General features: G+C 41.8%; 2 protein-coding genes across 3 annotated transcripts in view; both read left to right on the forward strand.

The window, feature by feature from the left end:
- Positions 1 to 4,747, forward strand: part of LOC117553167 (transmembrane channel-like protein 3) — a 93,504-nt gene extending 88,757 nt beyond the window's left edge. Inside the window, exon 22 of the mRNA XM_034226996.1 lies at positions 3,182 to 4,747. Within this exon, the coding sequence (XP_034082887.1) occupies positions 3,182 to 4,169 (988 nt within the window). The 3' untranslated portion in view covers positions 4,170 to 4,747. The remainder of the gene's footprint in view (positions 1 to 3,181) is intronic.
- Positions 4,748 to 5,135: 388 nt separating this feature from the next.
- Positions 5,136 to 19,342, forward strand: stard5 (StAR-related lipid transfer (START) domain containing 5). 2 transcript variants are annotated; one of them, XM_034226978.1, is made up of 6 exons: positions 5,136 to 5,642; positions 9,330 to 9,379; positions 11,183 to 11,315; positions 11,963 to 12,080; positions 15,249 to 15,342; positions 15,431 to 19,342. In XM_034226978.1, exons 1-6 carry the CDS (start codon positions 5,553 to 5,555, stop codon positions 15,579 to 15,581), a joined length of 636 nt encoding a protein of 211 aa, XP_034082869.1. In that variant the 5' UTR covers positions 5,136 to 5,552; the 3' UTR covers positions 15,582 to 19,342. The 2 variants fall into 2 exon arrangements, with proteins under 2 accessions (XP_034082869.1, XP_034082870.1); XM_034226979.1 differs by lacking the exon at positions 9,330 to 9,379.
- Positions 19,343 to 23,449: the final 4,107 nt, after the last annotated feature.

Consider the following 23,449-nt stretch of genomic DNA (forward strand, 5'->3'; position numbering starts at 1 on the left):
TATGCTTGTCCATGTTTGTGATTGGTCGAATGCTCCAGATACTACCCCTTTCATGTGAACGCGCACCTAACTAGATAGGACACGGCTGGCTTGAGCGATCCACTTGATAACCCGTGTCGTAGGACAGTTTAGCGAGAGCGCGTATGTTTTGGATTAGGCCAACCTGCTAACTCAAACATATCCAGGTTAGGTTGAACCAGCTTCGTAGTACAGGCCTCAGGTTTCTCCGACGGAAAACACAGACACTCATCACCGAGGTCACAATATCAATCGATCCAGCAGAGCAATAGCCTATAGGCAAAACACAGAAGATCAACAAAAGATATGACATAAAATGAACTAGATGGTCAACTTCATTCATTTTCTTTCCGTTTTACTCATTTGAATCGCTATACGCTCCTCTCTCTCGTCTCCTCTTCACTACAGGGTGAAAACTACACTTTTCACGGCACACTTACAGCCAATCAGCTCTCTGAATTATGAGATGACGTTTGGTGGGGATGCCAGCACAGTGCCCCTATGGTGATTATTTTTTTTGCCGCACACATTGAATAGAAAAATACTCTGAGCATGTGCAGTGTAGTTTTTACAGCACCCATTCACTTAGACCAGGGGTTTGCAACCTTTTTGGCCAAAAGAGCCATTTTGCCCCCTTTTCCACCAATTTCTTTTGTCTGGAGCCTCAAAACGTATTTGATAGCTTGATAGCTTATAACGTTGTATATATATTGTTACATCAAAGACAACAACTACAGTTTTTTTTTCATTTATTATTTATTGCATTGTAGAAAACTGTTTACCTCTAATAATAAACAAAGAACTCTTATAAGGAGGATAAAAAAAAAAATACACAGGCCTACTTTAAAATAAATCAACACAGCACTTAGGGAGTCCTCTGCACATTTGAAGAAAATTAATAGAATTAAAATGGGCCCACTTTGAAATAACTAAAACAAATAGCTGCACCCTAAAACGAGTTAACTGATTGAATGATGACTGAAGATCGTCAGCTGTCTTCCTCTCCCGTGTTGTTCCTCAATACGTAAAGGCTGCAGCACCTGCTTTGACAACTTCTCTCCACATATCAAACATACTGGTAAACCAGCATCGCTTGCTGCGAACGCAGATAACTCTAACCACGCAGAATTAAACCCTGTGTTCCTCCGATACTTGTCTTTTCTTTGATGTATCCATAGTTCGCTCATCGAGCCGGGGGTCAGGTTATTCACCTGCAGGAAAAGGCGCTGGTGCGGGACCGTAAAACCGTTTTTTATTTATGTGTCACAGTATCACCTCAAAATACAAGATACGAAACATTTTCAACCGTGCAACAAAATATAAATATTCCTACAAATATTTTTATTTTATTTCCTTCTTATTTTTGTCTAAGCTCAAGGGAGCCAGAGCAGAGGGCTTAAAGGGCCGCTTAAAGGGCCGCTTAAAGGGCCGCGGGTTACCGACCCCTGACTTATGGCGCGTTTCCACTGCAGCGGGGTAGCCCCGTTTAAGCGTCCCTAAGCGTCCTCGCTCTGGCCTCGGGCTGCCTCGCTGGCCGGCCCAGGCCGTGGCGCATTTCCATTACAGTTTAGGACCTGGGGTAGCAACGCAGTGTAGGCGGCGCGATCGGCTTTGTTTTTGTTCACATTTCGAGTTGTTCCGTCGAGCTCCCGCTGGATTTGATCATCCCCAATGAGATGTAGGAACGTCGTAGCCTCCTCGGTCGACCACGGTGTGCTTTTCTTATTAGACGTAGCCATTTTTGTAGCTCATCCGTTTACAAAATGATGTTTATAAAAATGCTGCAAGCTTGCTTCTAGATATATATGCGACGCTAGGGATGAACTCGCGCGCAATCTTGTGACGATTCTCTCTGACCAATCAGCAGTCGAGAGTGTTGACGTCACTAGTTCAGCCCTGGCCCTGGTCTGAGGGAACCACGATTTTATGAGGCCGGAAAAAGAGGGAAAAAGTACCCGCTGGCCGGTACTAGGCTATATGGAAACGCCACCAAAAGCCTGAGGACGGTTAAGGACGCTTAAACGGGGCTACCCGCTGCAGTGGAAACGCGCCATTAGACAGTGAGGCTCTTTTCACACCGCCCAGAGTCCGACTGGTGCTGCGTCATTGCGTCATAGTTTGCGTCATGACGTAACCGTTTGCGTGCCTGCTTCATAAAGCCAAACTGCGCGGAAACCCGACAACAACAACAATGGCCGATTGTGCTCCAGCTTCCTCTGTACCTCTTCGGAAGACCAGATTCCCAGTAGGTAGCTGGTCTCTTCAGTGGACCACTGCTGCTTGTTAAGTTTCTCCATCGTTGTGTACAAACTGGATACAACGCCGGCTTCTTGTTGTTGTTCAGGAGTTGATCCCGCCCCTGCCCCCGCCTCGACGTAAGCGGTGCTTTTGCTCTGGCCGGACAATTTTTTGGTGCTTGAAACGAACCGGATTCCGGAGCTAAGAGGCTGCTCCGCTGCAGTGTGAAGAGGAAAACCCGGTGCTTTTCAAGCTCCAGCTCCGAACTGGCCCTGAAACACCATTGGTGTGAATGAGGTATGAGAGAGAGGGGCTAGATCGGGGCTTGACCATGGGACTTGACCCACGTCGCTCAAAAAGGCTCAATAGGCACACTGTAGACACTAATTAGAAGAACACAGTCTAAAACAGCAATGTACAGATGAATCAGATGATTAAACATGATCTTAAAATATATTTTAAGATGTATTTCTTTTGCATTTATTTGCATTTTTTTGGAATTCTTATTTGAATTACTTTCTGCTGACACTGTGCCCCACCTGCCCCTAATGACCAGTCGCCACTGTCTGTGAGGTGCACTGAATAGTAAGTTATGGGATTGTTTTTGGCATGAAAAAGGTTGTTTTTAAACCTGCTGAATATTGGCTTTAAAGGAACATACCACTATTTTTGCATGTTTAAAATTGTGTACCAATAACATTACATCACTGCTCGTCAATACAAAATATTTTCAAAGTAGCTTCTAATGTTAGTCAAGACGCTGTTGGTTGACACTCTAAGAGATTATTATGCGGCCATGCAATGCAAACATTTCATATAATCCATGCTTTTCTAAAGCTTTATGCAACAATAAGATTCCAACAATAATATAACCTAATGATAGTCATATAAGCTCACCATTATCTCTTTTCCTTTCTCATAACAGGCCCCCACCCTTTCTTGGTGGTCCTAGTGGTTCCTGCAGGTCCAAGTCCTACTACCACATGGCCTGCAGTCCCCCAGCTCGCTATTCTGACCACATCCAATCTGACCCCCTGTACAGGAAGACCCTCCGCTCCATACATCCGATGGAGGCGGCAGGCATCATCTCAGCACAGAGTTATGGGGGGCGGCGCGGCCACACCACCCGCTACGTGATCGTCAACGAACACGACCCCAGGAAGAAGCTCCTGCGCTCGGCCACACGGATCCCTCGCCACTTCCTCATGGAGGAGCCCGCAGAGATCCTGGAGCTTTACCCGCGCAACATCAAACGCTACGCCCCCCGCAGCGCTCACCACCAACCACACCCTCACCGCTCACACCCATCACAGCAGCATCTCAGTGAAGAGGAGGAAGAGGAGGAGGATGGGAAAGGAAAAAGAAGGATATCGTTGGGGAAGGCTCATCGGCCCAGATCCCTCTCTGACCTGCACCAGCCTGCACACTTCTACATCGGGGACCGCGGGGAGAGACACAGGTCTAAAGACAGCCGAGGAAGATATGGAGTGCATGAAGAGGATGAAGAGGAGGATGGTGAGGAAGAAATAGACTGGGGAGATTTAGAGCCACACTCCCGGTCTCAGAGCAGTGTGAGAGGAGCAGACTCTGTTCTGGTGCGAAACAGGCGTCACATCCACTCCCCAGGAAGACCCTGTCCCTCCCCGGTCAGGAGCATGCACATGGAGTCTCATGTGAAACCCAAGACCAGACCGAAGCTGGAGCCCCCTCTGACCGAGTCGGACTCGGCCTCGCTGGCCTCCAGCAGCGATCAGCAGAACAGCAGCACTGACCAGTACATCCAGGTCATCCACAACAAGGACCACTATCTCAAGTCAGAGGCCAGGCAGGGAAAGCAGGCCAAAAAGAAGTCCAAAGCCAGCTTTGATCTGAATGTCACTGAGTCAAAGGACCTGGTCTATTCCAATGTATGACAGATTTGCTAATATTTATGTGTAAAAATGTTTCTCAAAATATCTTAGAGAAATACCCTACTAGGGCTTAATACATTTTATTGAGAGCACAGAGAGTATATTATAAATGTAATTTGTTTATTTTATGTGTGTGGTCTTGTATTTTGAATTGGTTATTTTAGCAATGTGTAACAATCAAAACACACTGAAGTTATTTGTGTAACATGAACAGGAATACAGCTTACACGATAACACTTGCTTTATTTTCTGTTTGCATCTCTCAATTAATTAATTAATTATTATTATTATTATTATTATAATAAACAGTATTTGATTTGACTGTACATTATTAAATTGTACTTTCTGTTTTTGTTTATCTCTATTTTACATGTATAGACTCTTGCATTCACTAACAACATGTTCTGCAACATTCAGCTTATGATATTGTATAATTCATCTGCATTACTTACACATTGGTTTTGCAACATACTCGTGCACTATTTTATTTCTGTCATTATTGGAGGAGCCTGGGACTTTTTCATTGCCATAACTACACTGCAGCTACTGTGTATATGACAATAAAGCCTTTGAATCTTGAATCGTAAATCTTACAATAAAATACAATTGTTATTCCTCTCAAATGGATCGGGTCGTAGTGGGGATTTCCTCATTTGTAGAATGACATGACAGACCACTACCTTTCCCAGCTTGCTTTGCGAGAATTCCAGCTGGTGCTGGTGATCGATGTATGAGGAGACCGGAAGTCAAACAGACTGCAAGAAAGAGTCGGGACGCGGCTCTGCCTTCAAGATAAGATACCTGGAACAAGTCAGTTACTAAAATATGTTGCTTTTTACAAACTACACGTAATATAATTGAATAAATCACTGTATGTTATTCACAATATAGTAAAAGGTTTAGTAACATGTTCATAAACCTTAATTTCGTGAAATGCTTTTTTATTTTTGAAAGCTAAAAGCGGAAGTTATTGCTACTGGATGATGTGACACATCGCTAGGACATTTCCTTGTATTTCAGGAATTCCATTCAATCATTTTTCGGATTTGATTTTTGTTCCAGAGGCAGGTGTGGGCGGCTGCGCGGCCACAGAGGTGTTGTAGAGAACAGTCCCAGAGTTGTCACAACCGGGAGCTAGCTATTTTTTAGTAAACGATGCGGGCATCGCTTAGCACCTTTCATTCATTTTGGCTAACGCTAGCTTTGTAGTGGCGGCTCCACATCCTAATGTTAAGTAACTCGCCACCGCTGCATTTGCGTGACTGACCCAGCTACAGTACAGTGTGACTCAGATTGTCTGTTGAATTGAAAGAAAACGGTATTGTGTCAAACAGTAAGCGACAATAACGTCAGCTGGTCTGAGAAAGGTTACTTTTACTATCTATTATGGATTATGAACATAAAGCGAAGGCAGTGGGGGATTGTCTGATGGGCTACAAGACGGATGAGTCCGGGTGGAAAGTCTGCAAAAAATCGGTAAACATTACGTTGTTATTGTCTGATATGATTTTGTACGACATTAATGGACATGGCCCTGATACCTGCTGTTCTCAGATAGTGTTTTAACAGTCTATGGTTTTAACATACAGAACAATGACGTTAGCTTCAGTGATACATGTCACTGGATGTGGCCTTGCTCACCGAGGTAGACCTAACGTTAGCTTACAGACAGGACAGCTCTATTTCATAAATGTGAGGCTTTACTGTTCACTATTCCATCCTTTAACCCGTGTTGTTGTTTGTTCTAACCAATGCTGGAAAGTAACGAAGTACATTTATTCTAGACTTAAGTAAAAACATGGAGGTACTTGTGAATATGTTCACATTATGCTACCTTACATTTTGGCCCCACACACTTTGTAAGGCAAACTTTTTACTGCATAAGTAACTTACCACTTTGAAAAACTATGTTGGTTATAAAATATATAAAACAACTAATACATTGTGGTATAACATTATAGGTTAAGCTAACCAGCAGTATATCATTTAGTTAAAAATAAACCCCACATTTATCTGCTGCAAGATTGAAGGGAATGACACATTAATGCATCAATAATTATTATATAATATAAGATTGAGAAATGGGCTATTACTACATAATGATACTTTGGTACTTTAAGTATATATTTGTAATACTTTTGTACTTTTACTCAAGTTACATCTTGAAAGCAGAGTTTTTGTTTGTAACTGAGGTGTTTTACAATGTAGAATTGATGCTTTTGCTTTACTAGTAAAATATCTGAGTAATTCATGTTCAAATGATGCTGGACAGAATAGCTCAGACAAGCGATGAATGGATCATTTAATGTTTGGCACTTGATGAAACAAAGTGTTTATAGATGTCATAGTGGTTTAGGTTAGATTTTAAGTTATTTGTTACAGCAACATTAGGAACTAGACATTGTTCATCAATTAAAAATAAACATTAACAGTAAATGTATAGATATCAACAGAAAGATGAATATCTATCGAGTATCTAAAGAGTACACACTACACAGAATAAGCAAGAATACACAAATGGACCAACCTACTAAGTAAAACTTAGGACACTGAATACACCATATAGTGATGTAGAGAGAGCAGTTTTGAAAGACACACTCAGAAGTTATACAGTTATATATCAGTAAAAGTAATAATTCAGCAGTACAGAAAACTATTTCGTACGTAAACATCCTGCATTCAAAATGATAAATAAAAGTACAAAAATATTAGAATAATTTCGGAGCCCCTAAAGCAGTGGTTCTCAAACTTTTTCTGTCAGGCCCCCCCTTTGGAGAAAAAAAAAAGTCGGGCCCCCCCAACACAAATAGTCAGGATCAGTGGCGGCGCCAGAGATTTATTTTGGGGGTGCTGTGGGGTAGCTTGACGTTTCATAGAGGGTGCTCAAACATTTAGGGTTTCCCATTAATGTACCGGGAGCTACAGTTGAATTTTCTACTGCAACAATCCCCACGCACATACACAGTGTACCCACAACTGTTACAATGAAGGCTCGATAATCAGCTCACGGCATATAGGTGTAAGCAGGGGTAAAGTGCTATTTGTATAGGTGGTGTGTGGACCTCACATAGGGGTCCACACACCACACCGCTCCTCCGGGAAGATTTTTAAATATTGAAGTTCAAAGCATCAATCTGGTGCACTTTGAGAGCAACGTGAAGAGATCTATGGATCCATCTCTCAACACCCATATGAAACAGAACTGTAAACAGATTTACTTTTTCTTTATGGATATTTTACAAATCACTCCCCTTTTAAACTTTATTCTTGTTTTACTGTCATATAGTATTTCATACCTGTTTTTAATGTATTCTCTTATGTTTTGTATAACTATAATGATCATATAAACGTGTGCCTCGGAAATAATTGTTTACATTAATGGTGACCAAAACGTTTGAGACCCACTGAGATAACACTGACAGAGTCCTTTAGCTCACTGAGTCTCTCAGTCTGACAGGAGAGGACTCTCCTCCACCTTGTTGTTGAAAAAACTCCTTATATCCGTTAGCGTAGTTCGCTAGCACCAGAAGCTAACATCAACGATCTCCGGTACCGGTGCGCTCTCTCTCTCGCGCACACAAAATGGCTCGTTACACACACACACACACACACACACACACACACACACACACACACACACACACACACACACACACACACACACACACAGAGCCGAGCTTTAATGAAACACAGAGACCCAGACGTAATAGTACTGTACTGCATCATATTATTTTCGAATGAATAATTTTTCAAATTATGATTTTGTTTTTTTTAATCTTTTTTTGTTTGTTTTTTTATAACCATTTTTCCTCCTGGTCTCTCGCGCCCCCCCCTGGCATGCCTCTGCGCCCCCCACTTTGAGAACCACTGCCCTAAAGGGACATGGGGAGAAAAAAAAAGAGGGAGAAAAACAAAAGTCGTGATAACGGGTTAGTTTCTTGTGCGCACGAGAAACTAACCCGTTATCACGACTTTTGTTGTTGTTGAGAAAGTTACCGGTGCGCCAAGGAGGAAGTGGAGCACAGAGGAGACAACCATTTCATTGCAGACTGTTATGTTTACGTGGGGAATGACAGTGAATACATTATTTGAGATATATTTCAAACTCATACTTCATTTTAAGGACATTTCGGCCAAGTTAAAACGTAGCAGCCTGCGGTCACTCCAGGAGGCAGCGGGACGTGTAACTCGAGAAGAGCAGCACCAGCACGCAAAGAGCTTTAACGCACCGCCTACACTGTGTTTACCTTCACCCGAACAGCTAAAGAGTGAACGCAGGCTGCTACATGTTAACTACACACACACACACACACACACACACACACACACACACACACACACACACACACACACACACACACACACACACACACACACACACACACACACACACACACACACACACACACACACACACACACACACACACACACACACACACACACACACACACACACATCGAACTGCCCGATTACTCCCCTTTTATTAGTTTTATGAAGGAGATGAACGAGAAACGAACCCATTATCCCGACTTTTTTTCTTCTCTCTCTCTCTTACTTTATTAATTTCATGTCCCTTTAGGGGCTCCGTAAATAATATATATTATATCACTGCTTTATATTTTGTGATACATAAATGTGTATATCAATTTATTTTGCAGCTGGTTAAGGATCAGATAACACAGCTTGTTATTCTGCCAGGTTTTTTAAATTAGAATATTCATTAAAACCATCACATTTGGTTTTTATAGCGCAATAACACAAATTGCATATTTGAAAAGTGAAGTGTTAGTCAGAACTCTTTCATCCAAATGCACCTAATCCACCCTGTCACTTATGAATTAGCTTCATCGGCAGTGCAGGTTAGGGCCATGTAATAATAACAACACATGGTGTTTATAGCGCTTCTCCTGGTGCTCAAAGACGGTTAGTGACAATGATGCTGAACACAATCTGTGGACAACGGTCCCTGGAGCGCCATGATGGTTCACTACCAGCTTCAACAATGATTTGCTATTGTCCTCTTGATCATGCTAGCTCCTCAAGTAAGAAATGAATAGTTGTGTTGTTTTTTAAATGTGTGTGTCAGAGGGAACAGCATCCATCAGGGCCGTGCATCACACTAAGGTTTATGTGGCTGACTGTGTACTGTTTTCTCCGGCAGAATGACGTGGTTGTGTCTTGGCGTCCCTCGTCTGAGTTCCCTGGGAATGTGTGAGAAAGCTCAAATTCTCTTTTTCTTTCTCAGTCTCAGGCTTGATCATGTCAAAATGAAAAAAATAAAATTGTGAAAATGGCTGTGTTGAGGTTCTCAATTTCGTGGTGTAAAAGTGATATAACTGTGTTTTTCCCATACAAGCAAATTACAAACCTAAAAATATAGAATAAAATACAGGCCTCATTCTCTTCTTAAACAACATGATTACATTTGAACATATCATGATAACGTTCTAATTTACCTTTACCCTGTACTGATATTTACTGAATAGAGCTTTGACACATTCTATTATATATCAATGGAACCCAGCTCTGTTAGCTTTAGCTCTACCTGTTTTTTCTTCAGTACAGTAGGTGCCAAAAGACTAATGCCATCTCATTGTCCTGGGGACAATAGAGAGGTGCAGTGATGACGTGTTGTAGGCCAAACCCAGCCCTCAAAAAAAAGCAATGGGACTTTCCCATTTGATTTCGGAATATTGCAGATAATACGTTGTTGTTGGTGCTTACACCATTTGTTCAGCAGGATAATCTCCACATATTAACACCACTTTGTGATTTTTGTAGCATTAATGCAATCACCAGAAGTAAAAAGCTAACGTTAAGGCGGCTATAAACGAACTACATCACGGTACATGTGGTCATATCACCAGCGCTAAGCTAAAGGTGGCTAATGTTCGGCGTGTGACGTTTAGTAATCTCTCTTATGGCGCATTTCCACTGCATTTTTTGTTGCGTTTCCACTAGGGGTAGTTCTGGCTAATACTGTTTCACAGTTTTTCTGGCTCTCCAAAATCCAGGTTCTTTCCAGGCCAACAACCGGGCTGAATATGCTAAACTAGAGAGAGAATCGCTGGCAAGGGGGCTACAACTACAACAAGATGAACATATTTGACCGTGATTTAATTGTAATACACGTTTCTAAATGATGCCGAAGTAACAACATACTGATACCGGTTAGTAAAAACCATGAATTAATGCTTTGACAAGTCTGCAGACAGACGGTAGGCGAAAAACCCTTTAAAATTCGTGTTTTCTGAATGGAGATCGGCTACACTCACAACAACGGCCTACAGACATAAATAAACCAGCGACTGTATTCGCCATGACACAGGCAGTCTGTGGTTTGTACTTGTTTAACTTTTGTCTAGTTTCTGAACAGATATGAGGAGCTGTGAGCTCTGAGTGCTAAGAGCTAACGGCTGTGTTGTTTTTCTGTGGTTCTCATTGAAGATGACGTCACGACTCCGCCTACACTGCGTTACTATAGTTACTGCCCCAGCTACTAAACTGTAATGGGAACGCAGCATAAAGTGAGCCTGGCCTACCAAGGCCTAACTTTACCGTACTAAGCCGTGCGAGGCCCTAAGTGGAAATGCGCCATTAGAGACTTGATAGCAACCACTGTTTTTATGGCACATAGAACCTTCAGACATTGAACAGTGGGTTATTTACTAACATATTCTGTGTTGTAGAACATTTTCAAAAAACAATTCTAGACGAGGGAACAGAAAGTGATCAAATGTTAACGAATTTCCGAGTTTTAGGACTCAATCCACTCTATCTGGAGGCCACTGAGTAAGCTGTTGTTGCCATGTTAAATGCCAAACCCTGCTCGATATACCTGTGGATGTATTTAGTTAAAAGTCAACCATGTTTTAGTTCTTTCAAGGCTTGGTGGTGTAGAATTAAATAATCGACTGTTTCTCTGTGTGCCTGTCCAGTAATGTATGAATGTAATTAACAGCAGTCATGCCTTTAATAATGTGATCTCCTGACTGTGTTGTGTCCTTCCTGCAGTTACAAGGGGGAGGGGGTTATCAGTGGCAGTCCGGAGAAAGTGTGGGAGTGTCTGAAGCCCGTACCCAATGGCATGAGAGTCAAATGGGACAACAATGTCAAAAGGTTTGAGCTTGTGGAACAAATCACAGAGGTGTGTTACTACTTTCTCTCTTCTGATTACAGTTATTATTCATGATCAATATGAATGAGTTAACCCACATTTTTTGATATCCCATCAAAGAGGGAATATTTTAAAGCTTGACTAGATGTCTTAAAGGTCCCTTGTTACACTGCTCTTGGAGGAGATTCAGTGGATAAGGTGGCAGGGGAGTTACCTTGGTTGGTGATTGGCTAATGGTTACCCAAGCCAACAAATCGTTATGACATCACAAAGTGGCCAAAATCTGATCAGCTCATTACAGGTTTTTATAGAAATGGATCAGGACAAAAAGAGAGAATCTTTGTTCCTGAAACTTTCAGAATCTCTTTACACATGCTGATGTATAAAATACAGAAAAAGTGGATTTTGCATAATAACAATATTGTAACCTTTAAATAGCAGCAAAACTGTTTGAAAACTGTTTTAAATGTTGTCAATAAATTGCAGGTATGCCTCATAGTTTGATATTCCATAAGGTTTTATACCAAAGTACACAAAAGGAAGAAAAGAGGCGACAGGATTCAGTGTGTATTATTTAATAAAAGAAAAAATCCTTGCATGAAGCAGGTTTAAAGTAAAGTGATATGAAGTTAGTTTTACTTTATCTTTGTTTGAACATCTCCTTGTTCCCCACTCAGCACATCTCTATCTGCCGGACGGTCACGCCCTCAGCAGCGATGGGCATCATCGCTCCACGAGACTTTGTCGATGTTATTTTAATCAAGCAATACGAAGACGGCACCATCTCATCGAATGGTGCGTAAAAACGTTCTCTTTTCTCCTCCACTTCCTGTGCTGGCGTCCTATTTAAAGTAATTGTGCCATACAGCAGAGGCTCTTTGAACCTGAGGTAGTGATGTTGAAGAAAGGCTGTCTGAGGTTTAACTATGTTGTGAATACACTACATGTCTCAACAGAGTAGTGAAGGGTTCCTTTTTTTATATCTGAGATGACAATTTAATCAAATACAGTGGCAAGTGAACCCTTTGGAATATCCTGCATTTATGTATACATTTGTTCTGAAATATGTCTGATCTTCACCTGAGTTCCAAAAATCAACAAACACATTAGCGCACAAATAATCGTTTTGTTATTGTCTATATTGAATCATTTTGCGAACATTCACAGTGTGGGTTGGAAAAAGGCATGTTAACCCCTAGAATTCAACAAAAACGATTTGAGTTAACAAGTTCATGCATAAAACCAAGAAATTCCAAAGGGTTCCCTTTCTTTTTCCTGCCACTTTATGTTTGATAGAAAACGAAGGTTAAGGAGCAGCTTTGTATCCCAGTGGTAACAGCGCTGGCCACATTACAGTCCCTGTCGTGCATTGTTACATTAAGGCTAAAAAGACAAATTGATTATTAAAAGAAAAAGGGGTGAAATGTGTGTCCTGGTTGTGAGGAGGGCTTTCTCCACCATGCCACCTGGGTTTTCTAAAACATCCACCTGTAATCTGTATCATTCTCCTCATGTGTAATGTAAATATAAACACACAAACAGACACACCACATACACACTTTACACACATTACGTCTTTTTTTTATTTAACTGTAAGTGAATACAGTTAAGAGCAGTAGAGGTGGGGAGAGGCGGGGCTATTGCGTCATTGTTATCAGGAAATGATCCTATAGAGCAGGGGTGCCCACACTTTTTTGGCTGGTGAGCTACTTTTGAAATGACCAGCTCACCGAGGTCTACCAACCAAAAATAAAATCCCAAATTGCAAGGGTTGCTGAATAACACGTTTTATTTATACATGGGATAACTACAATAGGGCTGCAACAAACGACTCATTTGATAATCGATGAATCTATCGATTAATGAAACGATTAATCGACTATTCGGACTATTACTGTATGCCTTGCACAATTTCTCAAACGCTCTTATTTAGCCATCAACTTTTAGATTTAGCTTGAGGTTGTTTTAGGCATGTGGAAACTAACAATGAAGACAATCAAGATGAATACTTGATTCAAAAATACATATATTATTAAATTAACTTAACAAATTGTGAACAAAATTAACATTGCTTTTTATTTAAATAAAATAAATAATATTTCACATCAAAAGAAACAACAATGTTTTAACAAATCGTATTAAATAATCTGATGACAGAATTGTAAACAGAATAGCTGAAACTTTAACAAAATAAAGAGTAACTCAGTTTCCTCTAATCATTAACCCATGTTTGTATCATGTAGTTAACTCCGTGTGTTGCTGCTAGCATACATAACACCTGACGTGGAAACGTTACTCGTGGATGGGGCTGCAGAGCTACTAGAAAGACGGTCGAACCCGGTGCATTCCTCCGTCTGAATGTGGAGCACTTTTGATAAATGTTTAGACACATTGCTCGTGTTACCGCCCTTACATGCTAAACACTCTTGGCAAGGAGCATTGTCCACCTCAAGACGGGTAACATTTAACCACACCTTGGAGCGCTTCTCTCCGCCATCTCCTCCGTGTGCTGCTACATGTAGCAGCTGCGTGTGTGTAAACTGCCCCGCCCCCTCGCACACAGACGGGGGAGAGAGATCTCGTCTGGATTGGAAAGATCGAAAATACACCGACCATAGACGCATGTTAGAAACGAGTTGGCGACTCTAAGACTGCGAGATAATATTTGTGTAGCAATAATACATGACCTTTCTCTTTCTCAACTCGCTACTCGGAGGGAAGTCGCTGTCAGCCTTGTGAACACTCCGATAATGCCTCTCCACGTTACCTTTCTTTGGCAGAGCGACGCTTGCTTTACAAATAAGGCAAATAACCTTTGAATATGACATCACAACAAAATATTCTTCCTCCCATTCTGGGTGGAAGTGGTATGTCCTTTAGCTCTTGCTCGGTCCCCGCACTCATTTGTTGTTTGTCTGTTTAACTTAATTTGAGTTTTTCCCGGCACTTGACTGATTTGTATCGCTTTGCATTCTGGGTTAACAGACTGGAAAGCGATAGGTGGCTTTTTCTGTCAATCAAGTAAACTCCTGAATTAAGTGGCAGGGAGGCCAAGGGAGGAGGGATCAAAACCTGTTTTGTCTATTTTAACGGGGCTGGATTTTTTTTTTTTATGAATGACTCGCGATCTACCAGCATTGCCGGTCGACCGCGGTCGACGTACTGGGCACCTCTGCTATAGGGCGTACACGCGGAGCCGTTTGGCCCACCAGAGCGTTGCGTCCGCAGATCTACCCACCTTGGGACCCGTTATCGTTTCTGCGTTTCCCTGTCGGCCTCGTGCGGCCGAACCGTCTATATCAGAGGTGCCCAGTACGTCGACCGGGCAATGTTTCTGTTTTTCTGTATTATTGTGTTGGAGAAGCCTGTGACCTAAGATTTTCATCGACATAACTACTCTGTAGCTATGTTCGTATGACAAATAAAGAACCTTGAACCTTCTATAGGTTTTTGTGTATGTAAATAGCCTGCAAAGGCACAGAACACACTCCGTCCCCCACCCCCCCTGCCCGAAACGCCTCTATTGGGCTCCTTTGTTTACTTCTGTAAGTTAGTGACATAACTATGTCACACACTCAAGCTTCTGTTGGCTAGCGCTCCAACACATGGTACTTGATTGGCTTAGAGGCGGGACATCTCTAAGCGGTTGACCAATCACAACAGAGCCAGCCAGCTAACCAATCAGAGCAGACTGGGCTCTGGTTTCAGACAGAGGGTGAAAAGAGGTGCTGCAGCACAGGCAGTATGAGAACAATAGTAGAGGTAGAGGCACAACATTCTAATAAGAACCTGGAAATGAGTATTCTACAGCCTCTCTAATGTTGCCACTGCTGTTTAAAGAAATTGTTTGGGGAATAGATTCAACTCCATTTATGTTGTGTGCTTATATGGTGGAGAGCCACATTACCACAGACAGAAGGATCAATATGATGCATACAAATGTGTAAACATGTATTTCAACAGCCACTAATGTGAGCCACCCGAGCTGCCCCCCCCAGTCTGGCTATGTGAGAGGATTCAACCATCCATGTGGCTGCATCTGTGTTCCCATCTCAGGGTGAGTACACAACACACCAACACACCGACTTCACTGCAGTCCTGCTCCTCTTGCTGTGTCTGACGTGTTGTTGTGCTTCTTCTTCTAGAGAGCCCAACAAAACCCAGGTGTTCAGCTTCTTCCAGACCGACCTGGGGGGCTTCCTCCCCCGCTCCGTGGTCGACTCGTTCTTCCCCTCCAGCATGGCCGAGTTCTACAGCAACCTGGCCAAGGCCGTTAAGTCCCTGAAGGACCTTTGACCCCGAGAAATGAGAGATCTCCGTCACCCCGCTGCCGGTCAGACCCACGGTCCCTTGGTTTTAAACAGTCCAAACTCTAAAGCAATCAGCACACTGAGATTAATAATCGCTAAATTGATCCACAATTTATGTTTAATGTACATTCCTTGATTCCTGTGTCACTGCAGGAGTAAATCAACAGTCAGTCCCTCTTGTTGAAAGCAGTTTAGACTTAAAAAAAAATCCCATAGAAGGAGGGCTTCCAGCTCTCATGTGGAAAGATTTCCTCCACTCTAATCAACGAAATAGATATCTATATTTCCATGTGCTAAAAGTCCAGAACATCTTTACTTTGCAGTGAGATACTCGACATTTCCTCTTGATATAATGATCATACTTGAGTGTGTACAGTAAACATGCATGTTGCATGGAACTTTTTTACCCTATGCTGGTATCAGGTTGTTTGTTTGGAGTATTGACTCATACCTCATGTTTAGTTCTTTGTGTTGTACTTGAACTGCCATTTGCCCATCTCCAGCTCACCTGTACACCCTGAATATGTAGATGGATGAAGTCAATACTGCCTCTTAAAACACTGAAGCACAGGCGGGATGGCAAAGGTGGCCTTTAACACGAAGGCAGCTTTGATTTCTGTCTGAAACAACGCCAGCTTCTACATATGATGTGTTCTGCCCTGCAGAAAAGTGTCTTCCTTGTTTCCATCAAGAACATTTCCCCTTTCTTTTCTTCATGTCTAATCAAACTCTTCATGACGTTCAGATCCATAGCAGCTGCCTGCAGTTTGTTAGGAAGCATTTGAAGCAGCTGTCTGACTGGCTGGGTGCTCACAAAGACAACACTAATCCTTACAGCTGCATACGATGAAACACTGTGGTGAAATGAGTTCACTCGTGGTGTTAGTTACTGCACTAAAGGCTGATATTTTCAAGACATTCGGCAGCTTGTAATGTAAAAGTAAGTACTGCAAAGACACGGTTTATGATCTCTAACGGTTCCAATGTGTAATTAGAGCAATACAAGGAGTCAAGACTGTTTTACTGGAGACACTGTAAAAGATGCAAAAATGCACCACAAGATGTCTCTGTGTAATGTGTCTTAAAAAAACAGGACAGAGTACATTAGAACTCTTGGAAAACAACAATCTTTTAAGTTATGTTTAAAGACTGTTGGGGGGCGTCTGACCTATGGTAAAGTAGTGTGAAGTGTTTTTATTACTGTGACTCCTTAGCAAACATGTGTACAGAACATGAGGTAAGTCTTATCTACAGAGGCACCTCAGTCTTATTCATATTTCATCAGGAGCTCCTGAACTGTGATGTTACCTCATCCAGCCACACTGACTCAACAACAACCTTCCATCATCTGACTTTATGTTGCATTGTACATATTCAGGATGTGTTTGTAATCTTGACTGAATCTGAACACTTTCTCCACCGCTGCTTTGGTAATGATCAGATAGGAAAGCCAGAATAATTCCTACTTCTTCTCTTCAAACACCAATCTGAGATAGGCTCTTTCCAAACACAAGCTCCAGACACAATGCAGAAGAACGCAAAGCTTTGAAAAGGCACAGGACATTAAAACACTAAAAGATGCTCATCCTATAAACTGAACATGTTTAATATGAAGTTCCAGTGAGAGTGAAGGCTGGTTGCATGATGGTGTGAGTCCAGCTCCCCCCCCCCACCCCACTGTCTACAACACGCTCAATGGGGGAAAGAAATGGGAAATGTGCTTGTGGAACATGAAGAAGTGGGATTGTATATAATTATAGTATTTTCACTTCTCTCATTCTTATTTAAGACTTTAGGACACATGTAATTCCTGGCCAGAGGCCCGTCTATATTCCTCTCACGATGTCATGCTCTGTAAGACTCACCTTCAGGTAGACCCTCACCCTTCTGTACATGCATACTTTATAACTTAATGTAAAAGCTGCCATTTATTTACTTGATAATGATTTATGATGTAAGATATTCCAATTGATCAGGTACATTTGTACTGTACCTCATTCCTCATGGGCTTACCCTTCACTTCATTCCCTCTGTGTTAAGGCTCAATGAAAACGTATGGATGTGATCTGTGTGGTGAAGGGGGGGTCCACTTTCTCTGCAGCCTGGGTGTGTATAAGCCATATAGTGTGGCACGTTGTAACTAGTCTTTTAATATTCCTTTCAAAGCGTTTGACCATGTTATCTGTAACATCTTCTGACCTCACAGCGTAACCAATATTCTTTATTACATTGCACCTGTTCCAAGTCCTCTGTGCTTACGGGTGGGTGGAAGGCATTTGCGGTTTTAACTGCATCCAGCAGGGTTTTATTTATTTGTTGTCATATGATCTCAATGTACATACAGGTAGCTGCTGCAGTAGAATTAACCCAGCATTCCATGAGGAAGTTAAGCAGAGGAGCACTTCATGCTGGCGTTTAGCGCAAATCAACCCAGAACCATCCTCTGACTTCCTGACCCGTCTCTGACATGTGACCTGATCTGAGGCCTCTGCTGTTAGACCCACTTTTATTACACTGACTATTAATACGTGTTCTCTTTCTCTCTTCTTGGAGCTACACTCCTACAGGATGAATTGGCGGACTTCTCAACAAAAATGATTCAATAATGCTCAGGTTAAATGGGCTATGATCAATATTTATTACAATATGCACTGAAAAAACTGAAATGTTGACTTTAATTAAATGTGTTGTCAATATATTTTACATAACTGTCTTAGGTTAGTTGGAAGCAATATTAAGTTTAAATAAATAATATTAGGTTCAACTTAATACTATTGCTTTCAACTAATCTAATACAGTTATGTGAGGTTAGTTAACATAAGTCAATGTGTGAGTTTTTTCAGTGTGGAAGGGCGATAATGTGATGCAGCTTTGCAGCTCGCTGTAGCTCCACAGAGCTTTGTGGTCGATGGGACGTTGCCCAACACTCTAGGGCAAAGGGGAGTAACAAAAGTTTAAATAACCAGGGGGAAAAAAGACTTGTCGAACCCAAAGATGTTGTTTAATAAACTCAAAAACAAACTAAAGACAACTTTCTATAAAAGAAAGTGACAAAAGTAAACAATACAAAAAGGTAGAATGGAGCACATCTCTAACACTCGCCATACTTACTCTGACCATAAACAACACATCAAGTCCAAAAGACTTCCGTGTTTGATAACCAGATACAGAAAGCCTGTTGATACCAGATGGAGATAGTGTCTCTGTTTGGACTGCCACCAAAAATGATGAACCATCTGCCAAATAACCAGCAGCTTTTTCACGACTAAACATATTTTCAGCCAACTGACTCCTCTGGCAACAACTTTCTATCTCATCATTTCCATTATTTTATTTCTCTGTAAAAATAAAGGTGCTGGAGATGGTGAGCTCCTGCAGGCAGCAGCAGGTTTATCTGACCTCTGTGAACTTTGACCAATCTCACTGTTTCCAGGGAGACACGCCGTTCAAAGAGCATGTAAACAGGCAGAAGCGTTTCCAGTTGAACCCTTTAAATATCCCATTGTGGCTGTGATGACCAATGAGACCAGATTCCCAAAGTAAATGTGTTCTGTGATGACATTCAGAGACCAACCCAGAGTTCCCTGTGTGGCAGAGCAGATGTTAAATGATTCATGTCAGGTGGTTTTCATTGACTCATCTTACCATGTATAAACGTCTATCAGATCACATGAACCCGCTATCTCGTACTGTTCTGCACCCAGTGACTTCTGTATTTCACCAGCATTAAAATGATTAATAAGAACATTTTGTTTTCCGTTTCTTTACTTAAGAATTATGCATTCATTATATATCATATATATATATCATAAAAAATAACTGACTGATCAAATTGTTCCATGGCATGATCAGAATTTAAAGGACACCTATTATACTATTTTTCAACAGTATATTATAGTTATATATACAAAACATGTCTCTGAAGTATTTGATTGAAACGCCAAACAGATCATAGCATCCCATAAACCCCTCTGTTTCAGCCCTGTTTCAAAAGTGCAGATTCTGTGTGTAGCTTTAAATGCTAATGAGTTGCTGCTGGCCACGCCCCTCTGAGAGATGATTGGTTAATTAAAAAAAACTCTGTAGACAGAGGGCACACATGTTTATGTATAAAATACATGAAAAAGTGGATTATGCATAAAAAGGTGACCTTTAAACACAAATCACAAGTGAGTTGTGTTTGACAGAAAGCTGAAGCAGGAGGTCAAATTCAAAGCACATTCTGTACGTTCTGCTGAGAAAAAGATATCTTAACTCTAATATATATTATTCTCCTTGTCTACAGTCCTGTTTCTCGTTTAAAGGCCCGGACACACCAAGCCAATTTTGTCCGTCGGTGGGCGTCAGGCCGACGATGAGCGTCGACACGCCCTACTCAGATTGGTGTGTCCCGCACCGTCTTGTCTTTCCAGCCGTGCCGACGTCTTTTCGGCCAAAAATCTGCATGAGAAGCGAAACGGAAGTGAGGGACCCAAACAAACTATTAAGAAGGCAAATCTGAGATTTCATTTAACTCCAGCTCTCGACACAGGTTCGGGAAAGCCCCGTGAGCTTCTCGCTGTAGAGTGAAAATGGAACGCACACGATATTTGTTGTTTGTTTATATCACGCAGTCTGTTCTTCTTCTCTCAGTTATCACGCAGTGTGTCTTCGGGTTGTTGCCTCTTTTGAATGACGCATACACACTACCGCCGCCTGCTGGTAAGGAGAGTTATTGCCACTCACGCATGCACAGTTTGTACGTGCTTCTTGGCCGTCAGCTGAAGTCTTTGCGGTGTGTTCCGGTGCGACACATGGCCAAAATGCAGAGACGCGAGGCGACGCAACAGTCGGGGTCCGTCTGTGTCAGTTATTTGGTGTCAGCTTGGTGTGTTAACAACCAACCTTAATAACAGCACCACTGTTGTTGATTGCTGTGTACATCTTTTTACCTTCTGCAGGTCTTCCCTTCTCCCTTCAGGTCTTCTGAGGTCACCTGCTTCACATTAGCCATAATCAGTCCTTCATGATGTGTTTAGAGACTCACATGCTCTGTTTGTAGCTGCCTGTTTTATTCTGCTTGGTACACATTTCTTCTGTGGTATGACATGTGTGTGGCCTAATTTATTAGGAACTTTCACTGCCTTAGTTTTACATAGCCCAAGATTTGGCAAATGTATTCTGGTAATACAAAACATACAACAATTTGAGATACTCAACACACTAATAACTTTGTATCCTCTTAAATGACTTCATTTGTGTGTTGAAATGAAACACTTTGAACATGTTGAAACATTCCTACATTATATTGAAGAGATGTCCTGAAAAGTGAAAAGGTATATCCAGAGCCGGCCCGACCCATTAAGCGGCATAAGCTGCCGCTTAGGGCGCTGCAGCCACTAAGGGGCCCCCTAGCAACAAAACGAAAAATGAAAACAAAACAAAAATCTCAGTACACCATCGCCGTAATAAGTATGTTTAATTAATTGTGTTAATATGCCTAGATTGCCTACTCTCAAAGTCATGTATTATATTATTGAGTCAATAATATAATACATTAACCGTGCTTTACCTGAACCTCATCATGACACTAGAGAGGACGGTAGGATCGTAATTTCCCGTGTTCAGTGAATGCAACAGAGGCAAGACACCAGACCAACCTGAGAGTTGAATGGAAATAAACATCTGTCTTATTGGCTGACAGGTACCTATCCTGTGAGCTGTGACAATGTTTAAAATAAACTGTCAGTCGGACTCAGAGTTTTTGAAGATGGACATAAGAACATTTTTTCTTAAAAAATGCGACAATTCTCAAGTGGTGGCTCACACAACAACCCCAGAGCCACCACCTGAGCCAGGTGAACAAGGTATGTAAATGTCAGTAAACTTCCAAGTTATGTGAACATGTAAGCAAAGCATAAATTACAGCTACGTTGACGTTACTTTGAATCGCGAGGTAAGCTAAACCGTTAGCAAGTAGCTATAGCTAGCCAGATATATTAAATAAACACTTTGTCATACAATCTAAATGTAATGTTTTTTAGCGTTACCTGGTGATTTCAAAGAAAGCTCTCTGGGAAATGTTGACTTACTGTTCGACATGAAGCTAGAAGTTACCTTACAGTACACAGTTGATCCGGAGACCTGTCAGTGAAAGTGTTTCATAGTTAGCTTAGCTAAGCATCAACCTAGCACTGAAATATATGGATGTTATGTGACAGTATTTCTGAGAAAAAGTCAGCTGAAATGGTGGCATAGTTGCCACTGCTTTACGTGTCGACAGCATGTTTGAACATATTTGCAGCAGTAAATGTGGCTGTTTGGCTTTGGTTCTTCTGAATGATATTCCTATTGACAGCTAGTTTCTATGTGAACATTAATAGATGGACATCAGCCAGAGAGAATAAATGAAAAACAGTTATGAAATACTATATGACAAAACAAGAATACAGTTTAAGTGATTTGTAAAATATCCATAAAGAAAAATCTGTTTACAGTTCTGTTTCATATGGGTGTTGAGATGTATCCATAGATCTCTTAATGTTGCTCTCAAAGTGCACCAGATTGATGCTTTTAACTTCAATATTTAAAAACGAATCTTCCCGGGAGAGCATGACCACGGACCCCCCTAGGGGAGGTGAGGACCCCCTTAGAGGAGGTGAGGACCCCCCTAGAGGAGGTTAGGTCCACGGTGTCTACATGCTTATTTATACAATATGTGTGCTTATGCTAACATTATAAGACAAAAGTTGGTTCCGTGTTGTGTGTAGTGAGAACGCGCTAGAGTGAGGGGGGCCCCCAAGCCAAAGCTCGCTTAGGGCCCCCAAAAGTCTAGGGCCGGGCCGGCCCTGGCCACCTCTCTGTCTGAAATCAAAACTGCATTTCATCTGTTAAACATACAAATAAATGTAATGGGCCAGTAACACACCGTGGAGGAAGTGAAGCTGCACTGTGTCTGATCGGTCAGTGAAGAGCATCGGAGGCTAATAGCAGCAGACTAGTGTTTCTCTCAAGGTGTCATTATTCATCCATCATTGCATTTTTCATATTAATATCTCTAGTTACATCCAAGCGGCAAACTCTGGGGAAGAGCCGGGACGCCAATACGGAAGTGCCACACACTGCAGTTCATATATTGGCCGATAGGGACTGGCTGCAGAAAGGAGCAATTTCCATAGACCCCCATGTTAAAATGCCCAACTTTACAGCAGAAAAAAACATGTTTCTACCCATGGATGCAATACATATTATTATGAATATAGTTAGGTTCCACCTTCATGATTATGGATCTGTGAGTGAATTGTTTTCTAACACGACCCTTTTATTTATATTAGGTCTTAAAGTTTTTGCATAAATTAGGGCGTGGTCACATTGAGTGACGGCTCTGTCAAGTGACTGCTGCTGCTAGCTTCTTGTCTCTCTGCTAGATGCTCCGTGAAGCTACTGGGACTCTGCCTGCTCAGCTCATCCAGGGAACACAACTTGACCCCGGCCGTGGTTGTTTGTTCTTCATGCTTATATATCGGACTATTCTTTCACACACACATACGGGTTTTGAGCCGAGGGCGACACCGTACTTCCGGTATCCGCCATTTCACACGAGGTGCAAGCAGAATATCATAGTCTATTGCCTTAATCAATATAGTCAACTCTAAAATACCACATGTGAAGATAAACTTCTGTTTTTGCAATGTTGAGGTAGAATGAAGGAGTCTGGAACGTCGTTTAGCCAAAGCACTGAGAGTTTTATTGATCACAGTACATTAATACGGCCGGGGAGATCACTTAGTTTCACACTGTCCCGTGCTCCACCATCATGATCTCTGCTCCAAAAGCCACAAAACATCTAGCACCACGAGAAGAGGCGGGCCGACA

This window comes from Gymnodraco acuticeps, unplaced genomic scaffold, assembly GCF_902827175.1.
Source record: "Gymnodraco acuticeps unplaced genomic scaffold, fGymAcu1.1, whole genome shotgun sequence".
NCBI classification, from domain to species: Eukaryota; Metazoa; Chordata; class Actinopteri; order Perciformes; family Bathydraconidae; genus Gymnodraco; species Gymnodraco acuticeps.

What these genes read in the sequence shown, in the direction of transcription:
- stard5 (XM_034226978.1), top strand. Translation starts at nt 5,553, where the DNA reads ATGGATTATGAACATAAAGCGAAGGCAGTGGGGGATTGTCTGATGGGC. An exon ending in TTGTGGAACAAATCACAGAG is followed by an intron (nt 11,316 to 11,962) that starts GTGTGTTACTAC and finishes TTCCCCACTCAG; the next exon opens with CACATCTCTATCTGCCGGAC. An exon ending in CGGCACCATCTCATCGAATG is followed by an intron (nt 12,081 to 15,248) that starts GTGCGTAAAAAC and finishes GTATTTCAACAG; the next exon opens with CCACTAATGTGAGCCACCCG.